The sequence below is a fragment of the Melopsittacus undulatus genome, chromosome 9 (assembly GCF_012275295.1).
Source record: "Melopsittacus undulatus isolate bMelUnd1 chromosome 9, bMelUnd1.mat.Z, whole genome shotgun sequence".
In the NCBI taxonomy this organism is placed as follows: domain Eukaryota; kingdom Metazoa; phylum Chordata; class Aves; order Psittaciformes; family Psittaculidae; genus Melopsittacus; species Melopsittacus undulatus.
The window spans coordinates 26,843,123-26,868,553 of NC_047535.1; the positions used below are offsets into that span (position 1 = coordinate 26,843,123).

The following is a 25,431-nucleotide window of genomic DNA, read 5'->3' on the forward strand; positions in this document are numbered from 1 at the left end:
TCATTCTTTGCTTGAACCCAAATATTTAGCTGCTAGGTTAGGGCTCCTGTCTGCTTTCCTGAGCCTTGTTGCTAGTCTTTATGTTATTCTGGTTTGTTCCTTCTTACCCTGCTAACTTCTAGCTGGACTCAAGGGTAAGTGCTTCCCTGTAGCTAGCACAGCTCAGATAATCAGAGTAGATTATCTGACGTATGCAATGTGCTTTTTTTTTTTCTTTCTCTTAAATCTTTCTCATGTTTAGATTTTGTAGTACAAACTTTCCATGTTATTTTCCTGAATTGAGGTTTGAAATGTAAGTTTCCATACTGAAATTGGGATGCATGTGATGTTTGCATAATTGCCTTCTCTCCCTGGCTTTCACATTGGCATCAAGTGATCCTCTTAGTAAAGCCAATCATTAACATTTCTATTTTTCATTCCAAGATGTAAATATTAATTAACATCACAATAAAACTGTCAATAATACCTTCTTTTGTTTCATGGAATTTACATCTAGTTGACTGCTTCCTGCCTGAAAACAAATCATTTTGCACTCTGACAATATCCTTTCTCTCCGTGCCAATGATTAGCTTGGTGCAGTGCACCAGCATGTGGGGCTTAACCATGCACACCTCAAAGCACAGAAAGGTAGGGCAGGAGACCCGGAGAGACCTAGATGAGGTGCAGGACTCCACAGGAGCCCCCCCAAAAACCCCTCTGCACATACCTTGTGAAAACAAGTCTGAGCCATCGAGGTTTGATAGCTCTTTTTCCCCTAAACTCAGCAGGGGATAATCTCAGCAGCAAACGGCAGCACTCTGGGTCAGGTTTGGAGGTACTGACCCTCTCCAATTTAAATACACAGAGGGGTGCTGCTGTTCCCTAAATGATCATAAATTAATGTTTTTGTGTGGATCTCAATCACTAATCAAAGCAATGCTTGTTAAAGAATAACCTAGGGGAATTATTATTTTACCTTTTCCCACTGGAAAACCCACTTTGAAAAAGATAAAAGCCCAAACTGATGCTGTAAAAGAGCTTCTCCTTAGCCTTTGTTCAGCCTTAAAAACACCTGGTACAAATCCGTTATTGGTGTTAAAAGCTGTTTCTCTAATACCTGGTGAGTGCCTGCTTTCCTTAGGAGGGAATAGCATCAGTGGGTCATGAGAGCTGGCAAATATGTATCCGGAGTATCTGAATGCAATTATGAGAAGGAACAGGCGGTGTCATCCCTCCTGGCCATCAAACAAGACTTCTTTTTGTTTCTTCTTCCTCCTTTTGTTTCTTTTTTTCTTCCCTTTTTTATTTGTGTGTGAGTACGTGCGTGTGTGTATAACTATCCCCTGGGTAGCAGGCAGAATTCCTTCTCAGCAGACACTTTCTTTTTTCTTTCTTTTTTGTTTTTTTTGTTTTCTAAATGTTTGGATTTCCAAAGAGGATTCTTATCAGACTTTACCACCAAAAAGCACCAAAACCATAACAAAAAAAAGTTCAATTTGTTGAAAATACAGATTTTTGCCACTTTGAAAGAAAGAAAGAAAGAGTGAATGAATGAATGAACTTGGGTCTGGCAACATTACATGTATTTGCACTACAATGCATTGCTATCCTATTAGATTCTTAGTTTTGTGCTTTAATTGCTTTACTTTTATTTCTTTAGATAGTTAGAGATATCATGAGAACGCTGCTGTGTCTTCTGTATTGTCAACTTGCAGATGCTTCATTGCAGGAATGCAGAATTAAAATGTTAATTCAGTTCTCACATAACTTGCATGAATGTAAAGCTATCCTGTAAATCACTTCTACGTGCTTTAAGAAGCATGGGACTCTAAATTCACAGGTTTCTGCAGTCATTCAATTCAAAATATTTTAAATAGTTATAAAGATGCTGTGAAACAATGTTTTTTATTATAAATAGCTGTTCTAAAACTGTGCTTTTAACTTGCCACACAAGGAAATATGTAAGTGCATACTACCAATTCATATTCTTTTAACTACTAACCAGATAACTTAGATTTCAATTCAGTGTTTAGTGTGTCTGGTGATTTACAGGAACAGTCATAATCGTTTATTAGAATTGTAACTCGAACAGAAAATAATTTGTTTGCAGCAGGGGAAAAGCCATAAAACACAGGAATAAACAGCCAATTAAATTTAGAGCTGTCTTCTAATGTGGAATAATAATATGAAGGGGAAAAAAAAAGAAGGGCTTTTAGCTATCCAGCTGAGAGGCGAGTTCAGCCCGCTGCCGCGGCTCATAGCAGGGAGGAGGATTGCAGAGCCCCAGTCACACACACCGAGACAGCCACATCACTTTGCAGAGGTGGCAATGCCACAGTGCACGGCGAGGAGGGGACTTGGTAAGTCACCAGCCGGCACTGCCAGCAGCTCACGCACAATCAACAACCTGGCATTTAAAGTCCTGCTAAGGGTTTGGGTTGTTTCCCCCCTCTAGAACACTGGTATTTGCTAGTAAAGCCTCTCACCCCACACGGCCAAAGAACATGAGGTTTCTAGGTGCTTCCCCTATATACTTCTTTAAGGAGAGGCAGCCCCGGTGTGCCCGTTAGCTCTGCTGAAACAGGGATAGCAGGAGGGGAGCGCAGAGCTGATGCAGTGAGCATGATGGACAAGGCTGGAAAACTTCTGCTTTGCCCAGCGAGGCCAGTGAAGAGTTTTCTAGAAATATCTGTAAATGAATAGCTGCCATCAATCATTGTCATTCCTTTATTTCATGTCTCCTGATGAGGTTGACTAGTGTCATTGTTTGTTACTGTCCAAACCACATCTTCATTCTTGTAATGTCAAGCAGATATGACAAGCACACATTTTCCAGATGAGTAAGATACAAAGTCACCTTTTAATTTACAGTTGTCTGGGTTTTTTTTTGTTTGTTGGGGTTTTTTTAGGGGTGTTGTTTTTAATAAGCAAACGTGTTGTACAATTTCCTGGATGTTCAAATGCCTTTGGTACTAAATCAAAGTCACTCATTAGCAAAAAGAAATAAATCTGGAGAAAGAAATTCTTACAATAAAATGGCTACCTAAAGCCTTTTATAACAAGAATTCTTTTATGGAGCTTGTCCCCTGCTATTAAATTCACTGCTCTTAGAGCAAATTCTGCCAAAATTATTGCTGGAGCAAAAGAAATGCAGAGGGCAAGGAAATGCATTTAAGAAAGAAAAGACTGGGAGATTTGACGGTTTTGTCTCTTCCTCTGTAAATAACAGATCAAGAGAAATACAGCCCTCAGAGGACCAAATAGTGGGACAGTCCTTTGGTTTTCATTATTGTTGTTGAAATCTTTGTGTTCCTGACACTTGCAGATATTTACGACTCTGATTTCAGATGCTTGTAGGGAGCGTGTGTGTGACAGGGGACTGGTTACTGCAGTAATAAAATGCAAACTGCATAAAAATGAACAAAATAAACCCAGCAGTACTGAAGAAAAGACCATAATGTAGGTGACCACGTGTAATATGAAAGGGCAGAGTCTGCAGTTTTCCAGAAGAAAGGCTTATGGAGCCTGTGCTGCCCGTTAGCCTCGCTGGCAGCCTCCTTTCCTTCCAAGACCACCATCAAACACCTTTCAGCTGCAGTTGTGTGCAGCTTGTCTAAATATGTAAGATAACTTCTGTGGGCCTGCAGCAGCATTTTGTCTGGGGCCCTGAACAAAGAAGCTCCAGCGAGCTTGGCACGGCACCTTGGGAAGGGATTGTAAATTACTGGAGCATCTTATATCTTTCTTTCTTTAGTTTCTCCTTTCTTGTTAGAACAACAGAGTAGGGTCATAAAAGCACCTGTATTTGACTGAAACAGTTAAAGTACTTACACATTAGCTGTACAGTTTGGAGTGTGAGTATTGGCCATTCTCATTTTGTACTTTGTTTAAAATCTCATTCAAACTGTCCAGGCCATTTTGGAAGAGGGTAGATTATGCATAAAATTTGTTTCATATGCAGATGTTATCATTATTATAAATCACAGATTAGCTCTCAGGAACAGAGTAATGATATAGTTAGATCCTTCATTTTATTTTCTTATTCCCTAGGAAGTTTCTTGCCTTTGGTGTAATTTGATTTCCTGTAAATGGATTCCAAAATTTCAATTTTCTTATAGCAAGTCTTTTGGAAAAATCAAAATGCAATAATAAATTGCAGGTTGCATAGGGTGTAATTTTCTAATTGTAAAGTGAGTTTAGGATTGTCCTTTTTAACCTGCTCCTAGTTATTCTTAAGCATTTCAAGCATCTGGCTCAAAGCAGATATTCCATGTAAAAGAAATACATGTGTGTGTTACCGTTCTTGAATGACATCTCCAGTTCTCACCACGCCAGCTTTATCCCCTGAGTGGGTGATCTGCATCCATCCAGCTCTCCCAGTACAAAATGGTTTGACCATGCAAGAACTATGGTGATGGACTGCTGCAAGGAGAGCTGTGGCTGGTCAGAAAACCATGTTTTAAACCACTGACCAGGCAGAAGTTGTGCAGCTCGTATGTTTTGGTCACTTGAGTGCATGCAGTGCTGTGTCTGAAGCCTCTCTTTTCATGTGGTTGTACTGAGGTGGGGAGATTTGGGGTAGATGGGCTTTTGAGCAGGGTTGGTCAGTAAGATGTGGTTTTATAGTGATTAATGCAACTAAAATGGCCCCTGATTATGGACAGTCCTGAAGGCTGTTTAATCACTGTGTCTGTTGTCACGCTTGGCAGGGAGCTGTCTGTGCCCCTGCCTTGGGCAGGGAGATCTTAAAAAGCCCAGGACCAACCCTCATCTTCATGGAAGCAAGCAGAGCCTCAGCTGGTTCACACCAACCTAAGGTCTGCTCTGTACCTACCTTTGCTCAGAGAACATAAAGTGGGGAAAAGCTGATTAGTCTGGAGTAAAAGTATCCATTTCAAATATGCTTTCTAGCACATATGCTCAAAAAAGTTCACCAGCTAAAGGGCTAGAGGACTCTTCAAATTTCCAGCTGATTTACTCAGCTCTTGGAGCAGCTTTGGCTGAGCAGGAGGATTGACAGTGTATCAGGGCTCCTAATTGAAAAGTAATAAAATCTCTGAGTGAAGCTGGCAAATGAAGGCCTCCAGCCAATTTGTCAGCTTGCAGTCAACTCCAAGGAGCTGGGCAGAGCAGCAAGCCATTAAAAATAGTTTGATAATAACTGTTAAAACATTTTGTGGACACTAGGGATGGAATCAAAACCAGTATAGATAAACTCTTTGGGAGTGAAGGCAGTCACATTGATCTTGGCCCAAAGGGACAGAGATGATGGGGCAGAAAGCTGTCAAAACAGGCAGAAGCTGGTCCATGCTGTGAGACTCAAGGCTGGGTGGGCTTCACACCCCACACTCAAGGATGCTGAAAAGGGGCTGGGGAGGTGATGGGTGTCCCTGTCCCCTGAGCCAGTCCTTGTGCTGCCGCATCGTTTGGCACCATCAGCAGCTTTTCATTCCCATGCTGAATGCATGGACCTATCCATGGAAGCAGAGGGGAGGATTTAGGACTGGAGAGGAAGGCAGCAGGTCCCAATGCATGGAGCAAAACAGGGGAACAGACCCTCAAATATTAACCCAGCTACAGGAAAAAAAGATCAGTGTTTATTCAGCAGGGTTTTAATAAGGAAAATTGCCAGCTACTGCTGAATTAAGTACTGCTAGCAGCTAATTGAAATGTTACATGTTTTAATTTGTCTGATTTTTTTTCTAGTGGGTGATGTTATTTATATAGCTTGTATATAGCTAACGACAGACTATACAGATAATGTAAAGATTGCTTCCAGTGATCAGTAGTATCCGAGAGCGCAGACATGAACGAGGTATTTAGGAAGACATGCCATCCTTCATAGCTTAATGTTAAATAGTAAAACACATCTAATAGAACACTGTCTCACTGTCATTTAAAGCTATTTTTATTTTTTATTTATTTTCTTTTTAAATTAAGGTTTTTTGTTGTTTTTCTCTGGTAAAGAGGGATTTTGTTTTAAAACAAATACAGTTACCATATACTGCTATTGCAGGAAAACTGCATTTTTGTGTCCTTTCAGCCGCATTGTTCCAAGGCCACCCAGTTCCCCTAGGAGGCTATAAACAGGGGAAGGATTTAAATCCTATTTTCTTTGTAGAGGATTTGGCAAGAACCCATATAGTAGGAAGCTGAGCACGGACAAAACCGAGTGAAAGGTGTCCTTTAATTCCCTGGCCGCTAGTAGAACAAAGCCTGCTCCCAGCAGGGTCCCGGCTGGCCGCACCCAGGCCGGCTTGGCGGCTTCATTTCAACTGCTGAATTCAGTGTATTTTTAGTTAACCATGTTGAGATTAATTAATTAGCCCCTAGGAGTTAGTGCCCGTAAACGTCACCCAAAGCAGAGAAGTGTGAATACGTTGAGGCTGTTAATTCACCCAAAAATGGCAGCTCGTAATCCAGGCAGAGGAAATGCAGTCCCTCTGTAGGGATGACTGGCAGCTCTGGGTTACTGCCTCAGTGACAACAAGCTACATATCAATTTAACTTCTTAACGATGCTTAAAAGAGCATCTTTTGATTTCGGTGAGGTAGCATTTAAAGTTGATATTAGGGGAAGGAAAAATTGCCGTGGGGAGACAAACATTGACATTTGGATAAAGAACAACATAACTGGTCTGATACCTAGAAAACCTAGTAAATGTAGAGGAAAATGCTACAGCTGCAATTTCATTAGAATGGCAGAATCTATTATAATTAACCACAACTCTCTAAATAGGAGCTAATTTACTTCTGTGAGCAAAAATTCTGTTAACTCGTAGCATATTGTAAGATGCAGGGTAAGTTCTTGGGTTTATGCTCTGGTTTGAAGGACAGAGTAAATGTGCTATAATGAGCAGTTGACAATTTAATTCTAAAATTTTTTGCCTAAATGCGACAAGATAGTCCATAACTGATGCAAGTTGACAATGGGAGGTGAAAAGTGTACTGTGTAGCCTGCAAAGAGAGAAGTTAATGCCAATGTAGGGAAGAGGATTTAGCTTTCATGCTTCATACTGTATATTTTTTTCTGTTGTTATTTGTCAACTAAAATGTCTTATATCTTTCTAAATGGTGTCTTTCTCTATATGTATAAACGAACAGATGCAGATAGAGCTCAAAAGCATGGCATGGATGAATTTATCTCTTCCAATCCCTGTAACTTTGACCACGCTTCACTCTTTGAGATGGTTCAGCGCCTCACTTTGGACCACAGACTTAATGATTCCTATTCTTGTCTGGCAAGTATATTCTTTGGTCTCTAGTGATATAAACATCAAGCAGCAAAGTCAAAGCTAGTGCGAGTGGGGGGCTAATCCCCCTGTTGCTGGAAGATTTACTTCCGTTAAGACCAGGTTTGAATTTGGCCCAGAGGTATTTTCTTTTGAGAGGCTACCTGCAGTGAACTGACTGCTGTTCTTCTCCAGTTGCACTGTCTCTATCATTTCTGTTTGCAATGCTTAAACTGTTTCTTCCTGCAAAGTACTAACTCCAGTGTGGGGATGTGAAGTAGAGAGCAGTGTTTTGCAGCCTCCTACAATGCCTTCCAGAGTCTTCTGGATGAAAGAACAGGGGAAAGATGACAGTCTGGTACCACCTTTCATGTCCATGGAGTCCCACCAGGAATGACTGTGGCCCAGCTTTGTGTCTCTTTATAAGCAGGGATCCCAAGCAGGTAATAGATGAAACTAGGTAGATAACTGCAGTGATGCTGCAGCCTGGCCACACTCACGTAGTCGCATGCCCATCCTGATTATTCTCATGAGCACAGGTTGCAGCTCTCAACCCACTGCTGTGTAATGTGGCCTATAGGACAGTGGCACTGAGATGTTCCAGGACAGCTTGTAGTCTTTGGCTGGGGTGCAGTGCTTGGGGGCTCTTAGATACTGTGAGGGTTTACATGACAAATAACCTATAATACAACATGAGTGAGGAGGATGAAGAGGCTCTTAGTTTTTGAGAAAACAATGGGATGAAGCCTTTCTAGAGGGTACTGAAATAGAGGTCCTGTCCTGAATGTGGCATGGGACAGATCTTGACATGCTGCCCTCCTAGTGTTGCACAGAAACCTCCGTGCTGGGGTGTCTTCATGGGCTCCTTCAGCAGAAGGACCACCGTATGCCGGTAGACTTCATCATCTGCCAGCTGTGCAGCCCCTGAAGCTGGGGCTCTTGAGTGGCTTGCTGTTAAAAGCAGTGACCTGGGAACACAGCTGAGCAGTGGTGATGAGGCTGTCAGTCTCAAATCCTGTCCTTCATATCCAGCTCCACCGTGGGCTGATCTCCTCAGAAAGGCTGAGATCCAGTAAGTGCCATTAGCAGTAGTGAGTTATCACCTTCCTGATGAGAGGCAGGGCTAGGAGGAGCGGTTGTGGACATCCCCTGAGGTAAGGATGGGATGGGAGAAGGCTGCAGTGTGCACTTTAATAGCAGATACCCAAGTGGTACGAGTAGGCTTGATGGGAACATTGTCAGACCTGCAGCAGGTTTCTCACCAGTTCCATTGAGGTCTTTGCTCGGGCAGGCAGTGAATTTGGCATGCAGCTTCTGCTCCCCACGCATGGCTGACCCTAGGAAGACCATCCCCATCCATGCATGTGTGACAGGTTGGCTTGCAGCTGGTTTGTCTCTGTGCAGTCTCGGGCCTGATGAGAGTGGCCATTGAATTAAATCCATGGAGAGGTGCAAGGCCATCACTGAAAATGATTAACAATGTTTCTCTTCAAGAAACCCACCAGCCAAGCTTCTGTTTGTTATCGAGATGTTTAGGCGCCTGCTGGAAGCCTCCGGAGTGCTGGAGCTCCCCTCAGCACCAAGATTTGTGCCTCTTCAAGCGGAGCATCGCCAATTAACCATCTTCTTTCAAATCACCCATTGCAGAGTGTTATAAAGAAGAGAAGAATGGCCTGTGTTCAACTACACTTGGATTTCACATGCTTGTATACATATTTTACTATGGGTTTGTCCTGATTATGGCATAAAAAAAAATCAGACAGACCTCAAAATTTGAGTTCAACTGCAGAGAGCTCCCATTGCTCTTACTGTGTCTTTTGGATGTTGGTGATACCACTATGCTGGCTTGCCTGGGTGAGCTGTGAACCCATGGTAAGCCTGCTCTGTCCACTGTGTGTGCTGCTGGGCTATTGTTATTCTCCCTACAGGACATTCCCATGCAAGGTCTCACAGAGTTTTACCTTGTCACACCTCTTCTTGCTTGCAAACATGAACATGGAGGTGCCAGGGAAGACTTACCCAGGCACAGTGGCTTATCCTGACACAGAGGATAACTCACCATCACCTCCTTCCCACGGAACCAGGTTAAACAACATTATTACAAGCCCACTCACTGGCTGAGCCAGGCATCCCAATGAAAACAGACAGGCTGCTGATGCATCTCAGGTATGGCAGAAGTGCTGTTTCCAGCCAGAGAGCACTGTGCTGGGGAAGAGGAAGAGCATTGTTTGCAGAGCTTGCCAAGGGATGCTGCCCATCATCCACAAACTGGTAAAACAGTCACACTGACAGCTCTTCCTGGACATTTGGGAAGAGTGTGCAGCCCTTCCAGCTTGTTACGGACCCCACACACTTGTGGGTCTTCATTCTTTTCACTTGGACACGTGTTGTTTCTGAGACTGCCCTTCAGCTCTTCCTAACAATTCCCAACCCACTGCTGGCATCCCACTCACACAGCCAGGTTCCTGCTGGAGCTGTATTGCCCGTGATGTGTCATCATCATGGGATTTGGGTAATACAGCATGGCACGTGCAGAGGAAAGGTCATCTTCCAGAGTGCCCAGCCTAGCCAAGATGATGCAAAGGAGTCAGGTTCTAAAGTCCATAAAGACCACCACCAGAATGAAATTGTTTTGGTTTTCCTATGGTAAATGGGAAAATTCAGGTATTGAAAAGTGAAAAAGCAGGAGCTGCATTTGTCGTTAGAATTGCCAGTGTTTCCCCAACGCTGAGCAAGCATGGCTCTACCCAGGTCCAAAACTCCTGTTGCACTCTCTGCTGGTGCCTGGGACATGTGCCCCCTTTTCAGTGTAGTTCAGCTTCTTGAACACCATCAGTCGAGCTCCCTGTGCTCTGCAGCCTCCCTTCCATTGCCCCCTCCAGGTTTCCTCATCCCACTGAAGACCATCTGGGAGACCACGCTGAGCTACACACACCTTAGCTGCACTGGGGAGCGACACCCGGTGTGTTATCACTATCAGCTGCGTTTGCCAGACTGGCTGGTTGTCAGCTGGTTGCGCCAGGCAAATCTTAATCAAGAGCCAGGATCTGCCTGAAGATCTGGGGGATTTGTCTGAATATCGCCTTTCATCAAACCTTAGGGTTTTTTTCTGGGCTGTGGGAAGCAGCATTTACTGCTCCTTTGGAGCCCCATTCAGCAGCAGGTTTTATATTTCCTACCTCTGCCATGCAAAAGACAACCACCTGGTCTTCCTGAGCTCTGGATCTCTGCACCCACAGTCTGCTTGCCTGTGCTCTAACGAGGTATGAGGCTTATCACTGAACCTCTGAGCTTCTGCTCACACTTCCCCTCACTTAGCCATGGCAGCAGTCTTGCGTGTTTGTCCCCATCCCTTCTGTCTGTCTGAGGACCAGCACTTCAAATCCCAATGCAGAGGAGCAATGTGGGGTGCTCCGGATTGCTGCTTCCTGCTTCCTTCGCCTGTAGTGAAGTTAGTGCCAGCCTTTCCGCTGATCTCAGTAGGGCCAAGATTTCACCCCCTTAGGGATGACTGAGTCCTTTGTATGTATTAGGTGAATATAACCATTTTAACTGCATTTGTACCCCTGTAACCAAATACACACATCATTCTATTGCAGAGCAATCATGGCATTTCTATGTTTTTACCAAGTCTAATCGCCAAAGGTTTGTGTGAAGACAGGCAAGGTGAAGAGACAGTCCAAGGATGTAACAAACAGGCAATGAAAAGAAATCTGGAGTCAAGCATAATTCCACCAACCAAAAAAAGCAAACAAAAATACCGTTAAAAGCGGTGGAGGCAAATATACCCTCCCAAAAAAATAGCCTTCCAGAGTGCCATCCCATCTGCATTGTTCTGTGTCTTCATTTTGAAACGTGCACTTCTAGTGATCCCAGCACTGTAGCTACTCCCTATATCTATCATTTTTCCCTCATTATTTTAATTCTTTTCTCAATCTGTTTTGGAGTTGGCCCAATAAGGATGAGCAAATCCTTCTCTATGTCTTTGAGCTCTTAATTGATATTTCTTCAACTCTTTTCAAAGCAGCTATTTTGGCATCTAGAAAAGATTTGGTGTCATCTGAGTGGTAGAAAATATATTTTAATCTTTCACAGCAGTGTTGTTTCTAAGATGTAGCATTTGGGGTAACAGATGGGGTGGCAAAGAAGTTGCCTATAGGGGCAGTGCTCTGCCTCAACTACTCTCCCGCCCGCTGCAGGAACTTTTCAATTAAACGATGAAAGATTTTGCAGCTTGATGCATTCCAGAGCTGCGTCTTAGCAATTGTTTAGCACCCAAATTCCCATGTAAATATTGATGGTTTTGCAGCATTTTGAAATGCAATCTACAAGATTATTCTTGTTCTCACTAGCGCCTTTCCTGAAGGCAGAGGCGCGCTCCGCTTCAGCTGTCCCGGGATGTTCATCAGAGCCATCCCCTCTTCGGGAAAGGCATCCTCCTCGGGAGCCCGGACATTGCACCACAAGCCATGTGTCACCAGGCCCTCAGGACTGACACACAGAAATAGTCTGAGGTTTCTGGATATGTAAAGAAACCCTGCCCGTGAGCAGAGCTTCCCCTTGCTTCGATGCCAAGGAGGTGGGCAATGGTGGAGCGTGTCACCGGTGCTGTGCAGTAAGGACGGTGGGAAGCGTCCCTCTCTGATACTGTGGAGCTGCCTTCCTCTGTCTGCAGGACATCTTTACCTGCCAGATGCAAGAGAAGCCATTGTTCAGTGCAATCCTCCATGCTCTCCCACAGATCACTCTTCTTGTTCCTGGCCAAATGTACAATCCTGTCCCTGAAATGATACTACTGTTTCACACTGTTTAAATAACTATATCTTTGTCATCTCTTAAAGGTGTAAGCTTTTTCTCCCTTTATTTTTTCTTTTTTTGCTAGGTACTGATATGAACTGGCCTAACTTTCCAGCATTTTAAATGGCAATTCCCTTTAATGGTAGCATAATATGTTTCTGTTAACAGTTGCTCTGAGTTTATGCTGTGTTTGGGTGATGATGTACAGACTGTGTTGTTTAAGTGACCTCTCTCCTTTTTCCTTAATGTAGCCTTAGGTTTCTGTTTCTTTTATTAGAACAGTTGACCACTACACGTCCAAATCTGATAGCCTTTGTATTTAATAACTTATATTTAAAATCAAGTCTCTTTATTTCTAAACAGGGCTGGTTTAGTCCTGGCCAGGTCTTTGTGCTAGATGAGTATTGTGCACGTAATGGAGTGAGAGGCTGTCACAGACATCTCTGCTACCTCAGAGATTTGCTAGAGCGCGCAGAAAACGGAGCTATGATTGACCCCACCTTACTTCACTACAGCTTTGCCTTTTGTGCATCACATGTTCATGGCAACAGGTAAGGAATCCTTCTTGGCTAGCAGCTCCCTGCCAGCAAAGGATGACTTTGTCAAATACAGGTTTCCTTGGATAATGCACAACAGTCCCCAATTTGTTTTCACCATGGATGTTTGGCAGCAGCACTTCTAGTGGCATAGTCGGTTTGTTTGTTTGTTTCGTTGCTTGTTTAATGTAAGCAATAAAAATGCACGTAGAGGATTCCAGAAATGAGGGGTTTTAACTTTCTTACGCAGGCACCTGCTAGATGCAGTTCTGGACACAATGGAGTTGAAGTGCGTGTGACTGCCACGGGTTGAATAAATAGAAGTAAATGATACACTGTGCTGATTTAATTGCTGTGGGAGAAGATCTGACAAGTTGCAGCAGTGAAATTTTCAGCAGTATCAAACTTCAGTGTTCAGAAGGGCTTTAAGCCCTTGGGGCACCCGTGTCTCATTTAAAGTGTGTGTGACGTCAGTTTGGCAATTGCTTAGACATAACTGAAGGTTTTATCTTGCTCTGTTGCAAAGCAATTTCAGTTTCATCCCTTTCTCTCAAATGTGACAAACCTTTGATGGAAGGAACTGGAGCTGTGCTTTTTCCTTTTCTATTTGCTTTGTTGACAGCTGTAGCATCTATTGCAGCTTCTTTTTCTGCTATTTTCCTGTTAAGTTGTATTATACACTTTGAGATATCACTATCTGTCCTGCATATGCTGCCGAAGAAAGGAATGTTATAAAATAATTACATGTTTTCATAAACCCTCTGGTAAATACCATCCTGAATTATGACACACATTGCCCAGGTTTCACATTGCAAGGCTGCTGCTTGCTTTTGCAGTTACTTTCATACATCTTGTCATGGAAACCGAGTTTTTGCTTCCTTAGTTTCTTTTTTAGTTCTTACTTTTCTTTTGCCTGTTCGTTCCTTCTTTGCCAATTGTTCTTTGATTTCAGTTGTTTCAGTTTATTTTCCTTTTGGTTTGAGTTTTTTCATGTTTTCTTCTTGTTTCTTTCACTTTTGCTGCTGGCCTTGCCCCCCGTGTTTCAATCACTCCCCCAAGCCAACACATGGCAGAATTACTTGGTGGGTCACAGCCAAGTGCAGACGGCGAGGGGGGCAAAGTGTCTCATGCCTCTGCTGCTGAAGCGGAGACAAAAAAGGATTCCAAAAAGGAGTCCAAAAAAAGGAAAGATTCCAAATCCCAGCCGAATCCAGAGCCGAAAAGGTAAGTGAAAGCGGGCAGTGCACAGAAGTGTGTTGTAGAGGGCACTGGGCTCCTCTGTCACTGAGCACACTGGGAAGTTGGCATCCCTGTGTTGTGGCACCAGCATTCAGATCGTGCACTCTCCTGGGCGTTGGATGGCATTTGAGCACCCAAGCCCCACAAAGGTCAGGGTCGTGAATTTTAGACGTGTGTTTAAGTGATGGCTCATGCAGCATGTGATGGGACCGGGTGGATGAAACTGGCTGCCCCCATCACCCCTCTTCCATCGCAGGTCTCAACCCAGCAGGAGGCTGTTGTGGGAACAGGACATGGTTCAAAGCCCATGTGGCCCATAACAGAGAGGAGGTTGGATGCCGGTTACAGCTACCCCTTGTACCTCTTCACAGGACCCAGCACATCCAGAGCTGGAGCTTCTCTTTATCAGGGTTGGTGGCAGGAGATATCTGACAGTGTGAGCTAAAGTGACACCTCACCATTCCTTTCCTATGGGGCTGGAAAGCTTTGGGCTCAGGAAAATGTCTTGCTTTAAAACCCACATGGTGTGTGGACCCCAGTGGTGCACCTGTGCTGCTACACTGTGCTGGGGGACTGCTGGGCACTGCCTGAGGGGCAGCTTGGCCTCGGGTGAGCTGTTTGAGTAATTCATTAAAGATATTCGGAGAAAGGAATGAGGTATTTTGCTATGCCTTAGCTGTCTGTGGCTGATGGTTGACTTCACATCAGAAGGCTGAAGGTTCATATTCCTTCCTGGTCACTGCTATTGCTGGGGATCACAGGGAGCTCTGTGCTGGATCTGTAAGGATGTGGTGTTGTGCCTTCTCACCTAGGCAGACTCTGTATAACTCCTGAGAGTTTGGTACAGAGACTGCAGTATGTGTTTTCTGTCTTCTGCTATCTGGAGGTCATGGAAATGGACTGCAGAGAAAACACAATGCCATATCTTTCGTGTCTACTGTAAGTCTGAGTATCTGACCAGGAGAGTCACGATTTCTGTTCAGAAAGCTGTTTAGGACACATGCATCAGGCATTTGCGAGCTGGCTGGCAGAGACCGACAGAAAGCCAATATTTACCCGGGTTGTCCTTATTGGTACTTATGACTTGTGTAAAGTGGGGTTCACTTTAGCTATGTCCCTTTCTCCCACCTGTTGTGTCCATGCGTTGCTTGTTGCCTTAGGGCTGGCCATGCTTTTCCCAGGAAACACATAGCTCTTGGAAGAGCTGAAAACTTTCCTTGCAAACTTTGTTGAGGTGAGAGCACCCCTGCCCATCCTCTAGCGAAGCATCCATGCATTGCGTTGTTATTGGTATGCACAGAGGTCTGGGGATGATTCAAGTTACAAGACATTTTCTCTGTTTATCAAAGTCTTATTTTTCTTGCAAAACTGAGGAGGTGTTGATTTTCTTTACAAAAGGAAGTTCCTTCACTTTTAGGCAGCCCCAAAACCCCAAATGGTTGGTTTAGCTTTTTCCAGAAAGAGGTTGGCTGTCAGTCAGAATATGCCACCCAGGAATAAAGGTCGAGGAGGGAGATAATTTCATGTGGCTATCAATCTCCTGTATTAGCAGCAGACAGTGATGGAGCTGAGGTGGGCTGTCTGTTTGTATCGTGTTTGCATAAGGTCAGGCAGTGAGACAACAGTCGCTCGCAGTCAGTGAGGAACTGCAGGCAGGCTGCAGTGCAGATGCTGAGGACAGCCTGAAGGTCAAGGCTGACAGGATGACAGGCATCAGCATGGGGATGATGCCTTCTCGCCTGTCCAGCTCCTGCCTCAGCAGCATGGGACAGGAGCAGAATGGATGCTGGTGGAAACGCACCTCCAAGCTTGGAGTTGACCCTGTTGGCCGCATCAGGTGAAATGGTCAAAAGGGATACTGGGGACTCTTTGGAGCCCTGTTGCTTTATATGTCAGGATTTGGTCTCTCCCCCTTCTTCCTTTGGGCTCATGAAGCTTATTCAGACCCCTGAAAGCCTGACATAATCTCTCCAAAACAAGGCTGTAAATCACTGCTGGTTGCATGACAAACCCCTTAATTTTTTTGTTAATGTCATCCTTTTCCAAGTAAAAATGGAGTTAATTGTAAATTGTTTCACCACCTGCAGACACCTAAATAGGTAAGATGCAAGCTGTCAGGAAGGCAGGGACCAGCAAGAGGCAAAAACTGTTGAATATTGCATGCTTTACTGTTACCTGTGTGCTTGCACTTCACTAAGTCTAAGAAACTTGAGGCTTTTTCACTGTTGTGCTCACTAGTGAATTGATAACAGTGTTTTGCCTACCAGGTATCACTGGGTGGCTTTTGAAAGTCCTACCATTATGGAAGATGATGTGATTTTTGGTGTGTTTACCTATGTGGCAGTTAAGAAAAGCATAGTGTTACTCATACATCCAGCAGCACACGCTGAGTGATTACTGATACCTGCGTTTGGTACCACTGCTGAAGTACTGAGGTTGTTGCTTTCCTTCATCAGTAGTCCTCCAAAAAACTAGCAAAGGCAAGAAGCAGGGGTGGTTTTGAGAAGACGTTGTGATTTGGGGGAGAATTATGAAGGTTTTTTGTGACCATCGAGTTTTTTCCCTGCCTTCTGTTTTCGTGTTTGTTGCTCTTCTCATGTTGGAGGGCTATCTATGACCGTACTGCCAGCAGTGTTTGCCATGCAGAGAAGTGATGTGTTAGAGGAGCCTCGCTGCTTCCCTGTCTGCAGTGTGGAGCAGAAAGTTTAGCTCAGCTTTCCCACACCCAAATTAGTGCCGAAACCTTGAGCAGTGCTTGGTGCCCCTTTCTAAGAAGTAGATTTCAGGAGTTACTTTGGTTTTGCTTGTGCCTTTTTTTGACTTAGACATATTATAACTTCATTTTTAAATTTTAAATTTGGCACCAAAAAAGATTCTTTCTGTGCTTTTTATTCACAATTTTAAAAGTAAGGCTAAAATATTGATCATGTGCATGCTAAGTATTAGCAGACATTGAATTTAGCAAAATCAGGGTGACAGAGTGAATCTCTTCCAGTCTAATAATGATGGAACACCAGCATTTTCTGCAGGTTGTTCACTGACTATTTACCCAAGGTCCAAGCAGCTACAACACCCTCTACTAATTAATAATTAGTGACTGTCTAATTATGGGGCTTTGAGCAACCTGGGCTAGTGGAAGGTGTCCCTGCCCATGGCAGGGGGTTGGAAGCGGATGATCTTAAAAATCCCTTCCAACTCAAACCATTCTGTAATTCTAATCAATCTGGTACATTAATGACTTGCTCAAGCTGTATTTTACAGCATCAGACTTGTTTTTAAGAATTAGCTCTTTCATTAGCTAGCATTACCATTAGTTTTTTACTACTCAAAGCCAGCAAAAATAATCTTACTGTCATAAATCCAGAGGAATTGAAAAGTCTGTGTAGCATATATGTAATTTTTTCCATTGTATGCTAATTATGTATCTGTTTCACATAAAAACAAGATTTGGGGGTTGGAACTGGATGATCTTTAAGGTGCCTTCCCACCAAAACTATTCTATCATATGATTCTAAGATATTTCTGTACAGCTAGTTAAAAAAAAAAACAAGACATTTTTGATCCCTTAGAAGAAGTAGTAAATATATGAATGCTTTATCACAGTATCTTTATATACTTCCCCAGTAGTTCGTGTTTAGTTTCCTCATCTCGTTCAGATGCACAGCCTTCGCTGCAGTAGGAAAGGTTGAAATCTGGCAGGGCATGATGCTGTAACCTTTCATTAGGTGCTGGCTCCATGTCCCAACCAGCCCCATGGTAAGTCTGTGGTGACACGGCATGCATTACGGCTGTCTGTTGGATAGGATCTAGTGTCTGTGCTGAAGGGAAGTGGGTTGCCAGCCACCAGCAGATCACCAGCTCAGTGCGGCCAGCTGACGTGATTCATTACAATGGGTGTAGGATGGCAGTGCTCAGGAACCATCCGGTTCAGCCGCACTACGTCAGGGGTGTAGATCGCACATGAGAAGCAATGAGCCGTGACTTGGCTCCGTGCTGCAGTGTGGAGGAGAGCCCAAGCAACATGAAGGCAGGAGTTGGGGGGATGAAATGGCTCACTTGCTCTGCAGCATCTCGAGCGGGTGGAGAGCCAGGCTCAACAAAGGGCTTTCAACCCACATTTCCTGCACTGTGTGAACTCCCATAAAAAGGGGAGTTGGGGAAAATCAATGTTTTGCTGAATAAGCTTTTTTTTTCTAAGAGGTCTAAACAGGTGGGCTCTTTGAGATAAGATTTACTGGGGGGAGATGCAGGAGGCAGCAGGCAGGCAGCTGTGATCCTGCCTACATCCCCAGAGCCAGTCCCCATGTGAGCTGTGGGACTTCACGCAGGCGAGTCTTCCTGCGAGGGCTCCTTTGAAAGCCTATCCTGACACATGCCGTCCAAGGCACTAATCATCGATGTTTACTGTATAGCTCATATGTGCTGCACCTGGCAAGCAGCAAGGGAGCTGAAGGCAGCACGTGTTTTATATTTGAGTTGTTACTTAAAAAATCAAATTATTTGCATCAGTTTTTGACATTGTTTTTTTCCCTTGGCTCTGCATGCCAGGGCTCACAGTGCGTGCAAAGATCTGTTTGCTACGTGTAAGCAATATTTTCCCTAGTGAAAAAAAAAAGTGTAGACAAGTTAAACATAAAAGGTGTAAAAGATGATATGTCTTTTCGTTTATGAGCCGCCATGGTGTTTCATACAAGCTTATGTCAAAGAGATTAACCCACTGTAGCTATACTATAGATTCATAATTTCATACAAATGCATGTGCTATTGCTTCATATATTAGTCTTTGTTAAGAAAAAAATCATTTTGATATATTTGTTTTAGCAGCATAACTGTCCCTGGGGGCAGTGGGTATAATTAGAAAAGGGCATGGGGGGGAGGCGGGGCTTGTAGAATAAAGCAGTGGCCTTAGGAGCACAGGTCCTAATTATAATTTATAATTAACCCCAGAATTTGCACAACCCATCCAAGCTAAGCAAGGACTATAATTTTTTGCTGTTTAAATTGCAACCCTTTTTTTAATTTCACCACCTGCTTTGTTGATGTCGTTGTTTTCATGGCTTCAAACTTAAAAACAAGGGGGGATTAGGAAAGTGGCATTTAAAACTTTTCATGTGAAATATTTACAGTGGGAATTTGCTAGTTTAGAGCCAACACAGTGAATCCGCAGCAGAAGGAGTGATCTGAAACTTGTTTACTTATAATTAAAAATCTCCTTATTTATTTTTCTTGCCTTCTTTGCCCTTCTGCTTCCCTCTCTGCCCACAACTTCTGCCATACACCTCAGTAAGCAGGAGCTATAGAGAATCAGAAGATATGTCGCCACGTAGATGGAGACATTCGTGGTGTTTGTTGACCTGAACTCATAGACCTAAACCCATTTTGTCCCTCATGCAGCGGTATATACCATATACATGCAGAACTTTTTTTTCCACCCTTTTGCTCTCCTCTCATTCCCCATCAGTGTAATAACGTCATGGTTATGGGTTGCGTGTGAGAACATCCATTTTCTGCAGCTGCATTTTAGCTAGCCTTGCTGCAGAAATGCTGCGTGCTGGAGGAGTCGGTGCTTCTGTCCATGAGATTAAATAGGAAATATCAAAGATGAGCTGGAGACCTTTGCTGAAAACAAAATTTCCGATAAGCATCAGAACAAGCTGGTGCAACTTGAGCTTCTTCTAGGGATTTTTTTTTCAGCTCCATCAGCCATGTACTGGAATTGTCTAGAGCACAGAAGTGAATCTTAAATTATAGTGATGCTAAGCTATCTACCCTTTGTGTTCTTGCAAAAGGGAAAATAAATATGTTCCCTCAAAAAGATTACATTTTCAAAGTATATTTGACTTGAATATTTAATTAGCTTTTGAAATTATCAAGCTAATAAATTAAGTGCAAGGTTTTGGGTAGTGTTTTTCCAGTTCTATGTATATCTTGCATTTGTCACTAATTAATGAGTTCCTAATGCTTCAGCTTCTGGGAAGATGAGCAACAAAGATTAACATAACTAGTAAATTCGAAGATGTGCAGCTGGGTTATAGTATTTGAAATTTGACAAAAACATTGGAAGTATTATTATTTGTGACATGGCTCAAGATGGGGGATTGTGAGGAAAGCAAAGATGACAGAACTGGTGCTAACCACTGTGACAACAACTTGAAAAGCAGCCGACATGACATCTTTCCTATCATGCTGCCGAAAATGTCAACTTTGTGAAGGACAGTGAGAAAATGGTTTGCCGAAAATTTGAAAGGTAGATTCAAGAGATGCTCATCATGTCAGATGCAATATAGTCCACAGCTGGGTGAGAAAGGGAGTCCTTGCCGTGGTGATGGCTCTCGGTTGGCAGGCCCTTCCAGACATCCGTGCTGCTCCAAAAATGGCTACAGCTGACCTGTAGATTGTCTCAAGTTTACAGTAGCATCATACACGAGGGCAGCGTGAGTTTATACTGTGTGGTAGGCCCTGCGTGGAGGGAATTATGGCTGGCGTCACTGAGTTTGATGTCCTCCTGGCCCCAAGAAAGTCAAAGACCAGGTGGCTGAGCCTTCATGGTCTACATGTGCCACAGTGGTTGGACTGGCATCCCCTGGGGCACTGAGATTTGAGTGAGAGCCACATTGTCCAGAGGTTCCCTTTCCAGAGCCCACCTTTTGTCTTTCTGTGGATCAGTGCTTCCAAAGTGATACTTCCAGAGCCACCGCTGCCCAACCAGGACACAACTGATGCTGTCACATCAGCCCATTTGGGTGTGGTGAGCATTAAATAACCATTTCTGGCAAAATTGAAGCCATTTGAATTCAGTTAGAAACTGTGATTCATGCGAAAGGGCTTCCCCCCAACTCAAGCTGTCAGATCCTGCCATTAAGTCTCTCCAGTTGAGGTTATTGACCCAGCAAAGGGTAACATAACTTTCAGACCATTTCCAATCCATCAGTAAATCACTTCCAGGGCAGGAAGCTTCTCCGACCCCATTTGTCAGTGCTGATACAATTAACCTAGTGACACACTGTGAGCTGCTATGGGTACAGGGGGAGAACCAAGTGCCAAAAGTCAAATGGGGAGTTCAACCCTGCTCCTTAACATATGGCATTTATTGTGGTCTGCCTTGACTTATCTGCTTTTCTGCTTGGGAGCAAACCAGGCACTGTGAGGTGCACAGCATCACAAGAGGCATGAACGTCTCTGCCTTAATATTAAATATTTTATGGAACTTTGGAATAAAAATATATTAAGTATGTTCAGACAGTAATTTTTGCTCGCTCTCTAATTTGGTTTTCTTGTGGCTTGCTCATTTCTTCAAAATAACTAATCCTAATTAGGTACTAATGAGACCAGATCCATACTTCCAAAACTGTTTATGAAATGTGTTCCCCAGATGAGACATTTTATCCAAGTTTCAGCCTAAATCTTTTTTTGCTTTTTTTTTTCTTCAATACACAACTGAATTTGGCAAATAGTCAAGTCAAGATTTCTGATGAAATGTTCTTTAAATTTAAATACATCCCCTGGTATTCAAGTCCTTTTCTGTGTCCATGTTGCAAGTTTTATTTAAGGTATATTTAGCTTTAAAATTCTGCAGTAAATATCATGTACAGTTTGCAAGCTCCTATCCAAAAGGTTTTAATGGTTTATTCACCTGTGTTGGAATACCAGAGGTTGTATTTATGATATCAAGAGCTAACTAAATGCAGGGTCAAGGAGAAGTGGTTATACAGATTTTGTAGCTTTTAATTTTTTTATAGCTTTTTTTTTTTCCTTCCCTTAAAGTTTAGGGCCTTTGATTCTTTAAGAGGAAAATAAAGCCAACCAATTAACCCCTGACAGGAGGTTCATTAGAAGCTTTGTAATCCCTTGCCAAGTCTTTTGTATAGCCAAACCAGTCCAGTACTGCGGATTTATGCAGCTTAAGCTGAACGCTGGAGGAGGCCTTTAAGTAAGAACATTTGTTCAATTTTAAGATGTCTTACATTACCTATAGAGTGCCTGTGCCAGCAGAGTTGCCCAAGGAGTACACAAATCCGTAGACTTTGCTTGCCGGCAATGGGAAGCGGTGCTGTTGTTTGTCTGCCTGGCCGATTCCTTTGGTGTATGGATTAGACTCGCGCTCTCCTCTCGTCTGGAATTCTGCTGCATGGCATGCTTCTCCATGTGGGTGTGGGGGAGAAGGAGGGGATTGCTGCTTTCGGCTCTCGGATGGGTTGGCATCACAGAGGTACGGGGTGGAAGAGCACAGGGACCACTGCATCATCCAGCCCCAGGAGAGAGCTTCAGCAGGGTTCACACTGTGCTCTGTGAACGATGGGAAATACCCCAAGCCAGCAGGACCTGTGTGTCACAATACACCTCTATGCACTCCTGAAATACAAGAGTGTTGTAAATAGTCTCAGAAAAGCTTTGGTGAATCATATCAATATGTTAATTTTTATAAGTTGAAATTAAATTACCAAAATGGCATTGTATTTTCAAATACAAAATGCATGTCACTCTCCAGGCATATTGCAGCATATATCAGAGATGGTTCACTTCAAGAAAATCACGATAGTGGGGTGATTCAGCAGTTATGAAGGAGTACAGAATTTCTTACTCTGTTTGTATATATGCCTGTTGTCAATAATTCTTCTATACTGTGAATTGTATTAAATTGGCAGCTGATTTTTTATGCAGAAATTCAGTCCCTATTTTTCCAGCAATGGGCTCTATCCTTCAGTGAGTGCATTGTCATATAGATGTATTTAGGGGGGATTCTGTGTTTTCTGACTTCCCTATCATGGCAAAAATAAGGGAGGGGGGGAATCCACATCTAGATTATGTCTCTGAGACAAGTATTTATTTGTTTGGTCTTGATACCTCAGCACTGATGCTGCCGCAACCATCTGTGTTTTGGTGTGGCACATCCTCTGTCCCACATCTCATATTTGGTGACATCCCTTTCCTAAAGGGCAGTGTGCTGTGTGCTGCAGGGATGAGTTACCAGGGTGGCGTGGTGTGGAGTCTGAGTCATTCACGGCATTTCTCCTCCAGGCCCGACGGGATAGGAACTGTGACCGTTGATGAGAAAGAGCGTTTCGAAGAGATCAAGGAGCGGCTCCGTTTGCTTCTGGAGAATCAGATCACACATTTTAGGTAAAGGCAGAGAGCCCAGGCTGAATGCGAGAGGACTGATTTCCTCCCAGCTCCCTCCTATAAGCAGCAAAGCCAAAAGGCAGGTTTTGAATGCATATGTGAATTTTGCAAAAGTGACACAGATCTACACAGGGCAGTGAAGCTTGCACTGTAGTATGTTTGTAATGGAGAGTGCTTTCAAGTATATAACCTTTACAGGGTATTTCAAACCATCTTGCTCCTTAAGGCATGGTGATGCTTGGATTTTTTCTAGAATTGAACAAGAAGAAATATCCATTATCCTTTTATTCCTCTGTTCTCTGCTCAGTTACTACCCGTTTATATTCCCTTCTCCCTAGTATTCGGATGGGCAGGGCTTTCTGCAGGGATGGATTCTGCTCCCAGACAACGGGCAGAATTGCCCCCAGCACACCAGCCAGGTTGGGCAGGTTGTGCACGTTTGCACACAGACGTGTGATGTGCATTCACATGCAGAGTCCCTGTGGGTGCCCCTGGGAGCTGCCACTCGCTGGGATGGTGCCTGGTTCAGCTGGTTACCTGCAGCCTGATACATCACCGTGTCTCTGGCTAGAAGGAAACGTACCTTGCCAGAGGGGATTTGGGTTGGGGATTTTTGTCGCTTTTACAGTAAGATGATATTTAACTCTCTCCTGGGAAATCTAAAAATTCCCCAGGTGCCACCTAGATTTAATAAGCTGCTAGAACAGTCAGCTTATTAATTATTGCTGCCTTATTGTCCACACCATCAAACCCTTTTGGAAAGTTACCCTGTAGAAAGCCTGCTCATTCCAGGCAGAGGGACTATAAAATTGCTTGGGCATATTCAGGAAAGCATCTTTATAGCTCTGGAAAGGCTTATTCACATGCAGTGATGTTAACATGGTGTTTTTTTTTCTAGGTACTGCTTTCCATTTGGCCGTCCAGAAGGTGCACTAAAAGCTACTTTGTCGCTGCTGGAACGGGTAAGCATAAGAGAGTGGTTAAAACTGCCTGTATTGATGTATATTTCCATCTAGAGCTTGAGGAACTGTTGGTTTTGCATAGGGCGTGTAATTAATTATAGTATTGAATAATGATATTTGATGTTGAAATGTGGGATTTAGGTGGGGTTGTTCTCTCTGTGCTTCAGCTCAGAGGTAGGTGTAGCCTGGCCACTAAAGGCATCACAGCCTGTGTCTGCTCATAGGTAAGGATGGAGGATCTTGCTGGCAAGCATCTCTGCCACAGACCCTTGTAAGTAATACCTGGCTGCTGTCTGGTGAAATACCCCTCTCAAGGCAGACTTGTTTCCCACAGATGTCTGAAACCTGCTCACTATTCTCTCCACCCCTATTTCAGCCATCCTGCTGCTCCAGCATCCTTCTCACCTCTGCTAATACTCAGTTTGACCAAGCCCAGACATAAAACCAAGTCAGTCAGCAGAGCCAGAGAATGACATAACATTGCCTGGTATTGGGAAAGTTGCGATAGATCTTAATGGCATGCCCTAAAAAACTCAGAAGCACACATTTCAGGGCATGCCATAGGGTATAGATATAGAAGGGGAATAACACAGCAGGGATAGGTCCCACATCTCAAGCTGGCCAAGGTGACCTTGTTAGTGGATCCTGCATATTGTACATATATCCCAAGAGCCACGCAGCACTTGAGCAGGAGTGGATGTGTGTGCTGGGCTTGGAGAAAAACAGTTTTGTGTGCCCGATGCCACAACAAATCAGATTTTCTTGTGTCAAGGTTCTGATGAAAGACATAGTTACTCCGGTCCCTCAAGAGGAGGTAAAAACAGTCATCCGTAAATGCTTGGAGCAAGCAGCTCTAGTCAATTATACTCGACTATCAGAGTATGCCAAAATTGAAGGTAAGGCTCTTTCTTTGTGAAATTACAATTTTGTTATGTTTCTAGGAGGCAACTGTGGCTGGGAGCTATTTAAAAGAAGCTCATTTGCTATTTATTCACTTGTCAATAAAACTGATGTGATTCTGAATCATTTTTTTCTGTGGTGTTGGCTTCGGAAGCAGTTAAGAATGGAAGCTATGCAAAACGTTTCTTTTTATAGAAAAGAGGGAGGAAACAGTTAAAAGGAGCTCTAGCTTTTTGTGTGTATGTGATCGTTAGTGCATTCGGCCAGTGGTATAGGACTGAGACTCATGTCGTGGTTTTAAAAAGCAAATTGAGAAATACTTGGGATGTCATCTTTGCAGCTGAAGGTGTAGTGCAGCTAATTGCTTGTGACAGTGGAGTTCAGGAAACAAGTGAAAAATAAGAAGCTGAAAAACTGTTTGATCTATGCTTAATCATTTGTAGCCAATTTAAAATGTCTTTTTTCTGGGACTGTTTCATTCTCATTGCAGTTTGCATAGCAGTCATTGATCAGTGATCCCATATTGCATCAGATTTCTTTCTTGTCACTCTAAATCTGGCAGAGCTGATATTATTGACCTTTTAAGTTACGGGAGAATAATAACCAGTGACCAGAGACACATGTAGCCATCAAAAAGACATTTTAAAGCTTGCTGGAAGATATATGT

General features: G+C 43.4%; 1 protein-coding gene across 2 annotated transcripts in view; it reads left to right on the forward strand.

The window, feature by feature from the left end:
* The window catches only part of CADPS (calcium dependent secretion activator), a 210,316-nt gene that overhangs the window by 116,553 nt on the left and 68,332 nt on the right, over positions 1-25,431 (forward strand). For both annotated transcript variants that reach the window (XM_034066465.1, XM_034066466.1), the window contains exons 12-16: positions 7,083-7,219; positions 12,371-12,558; positions 22,801-22,902; positions 23,801-23,864; positions 24,637-24,760. In XM_034066465.1, coding sequence (XP_033922356.1) covers positions 7,083-7,219; positions 12,371-12,558; positions 22,801-22,902; positions 23,801-23,864; positions 24,637-24,760 — 615 coding nt within the window. The remainder of the gene's footprint in view (positions 1-7,082; positions 7,220-12,370; positions 12,559-22,800; positions 22,903-23,800; positions 23,865-24,636; positions 24,761-25,431) is intronic.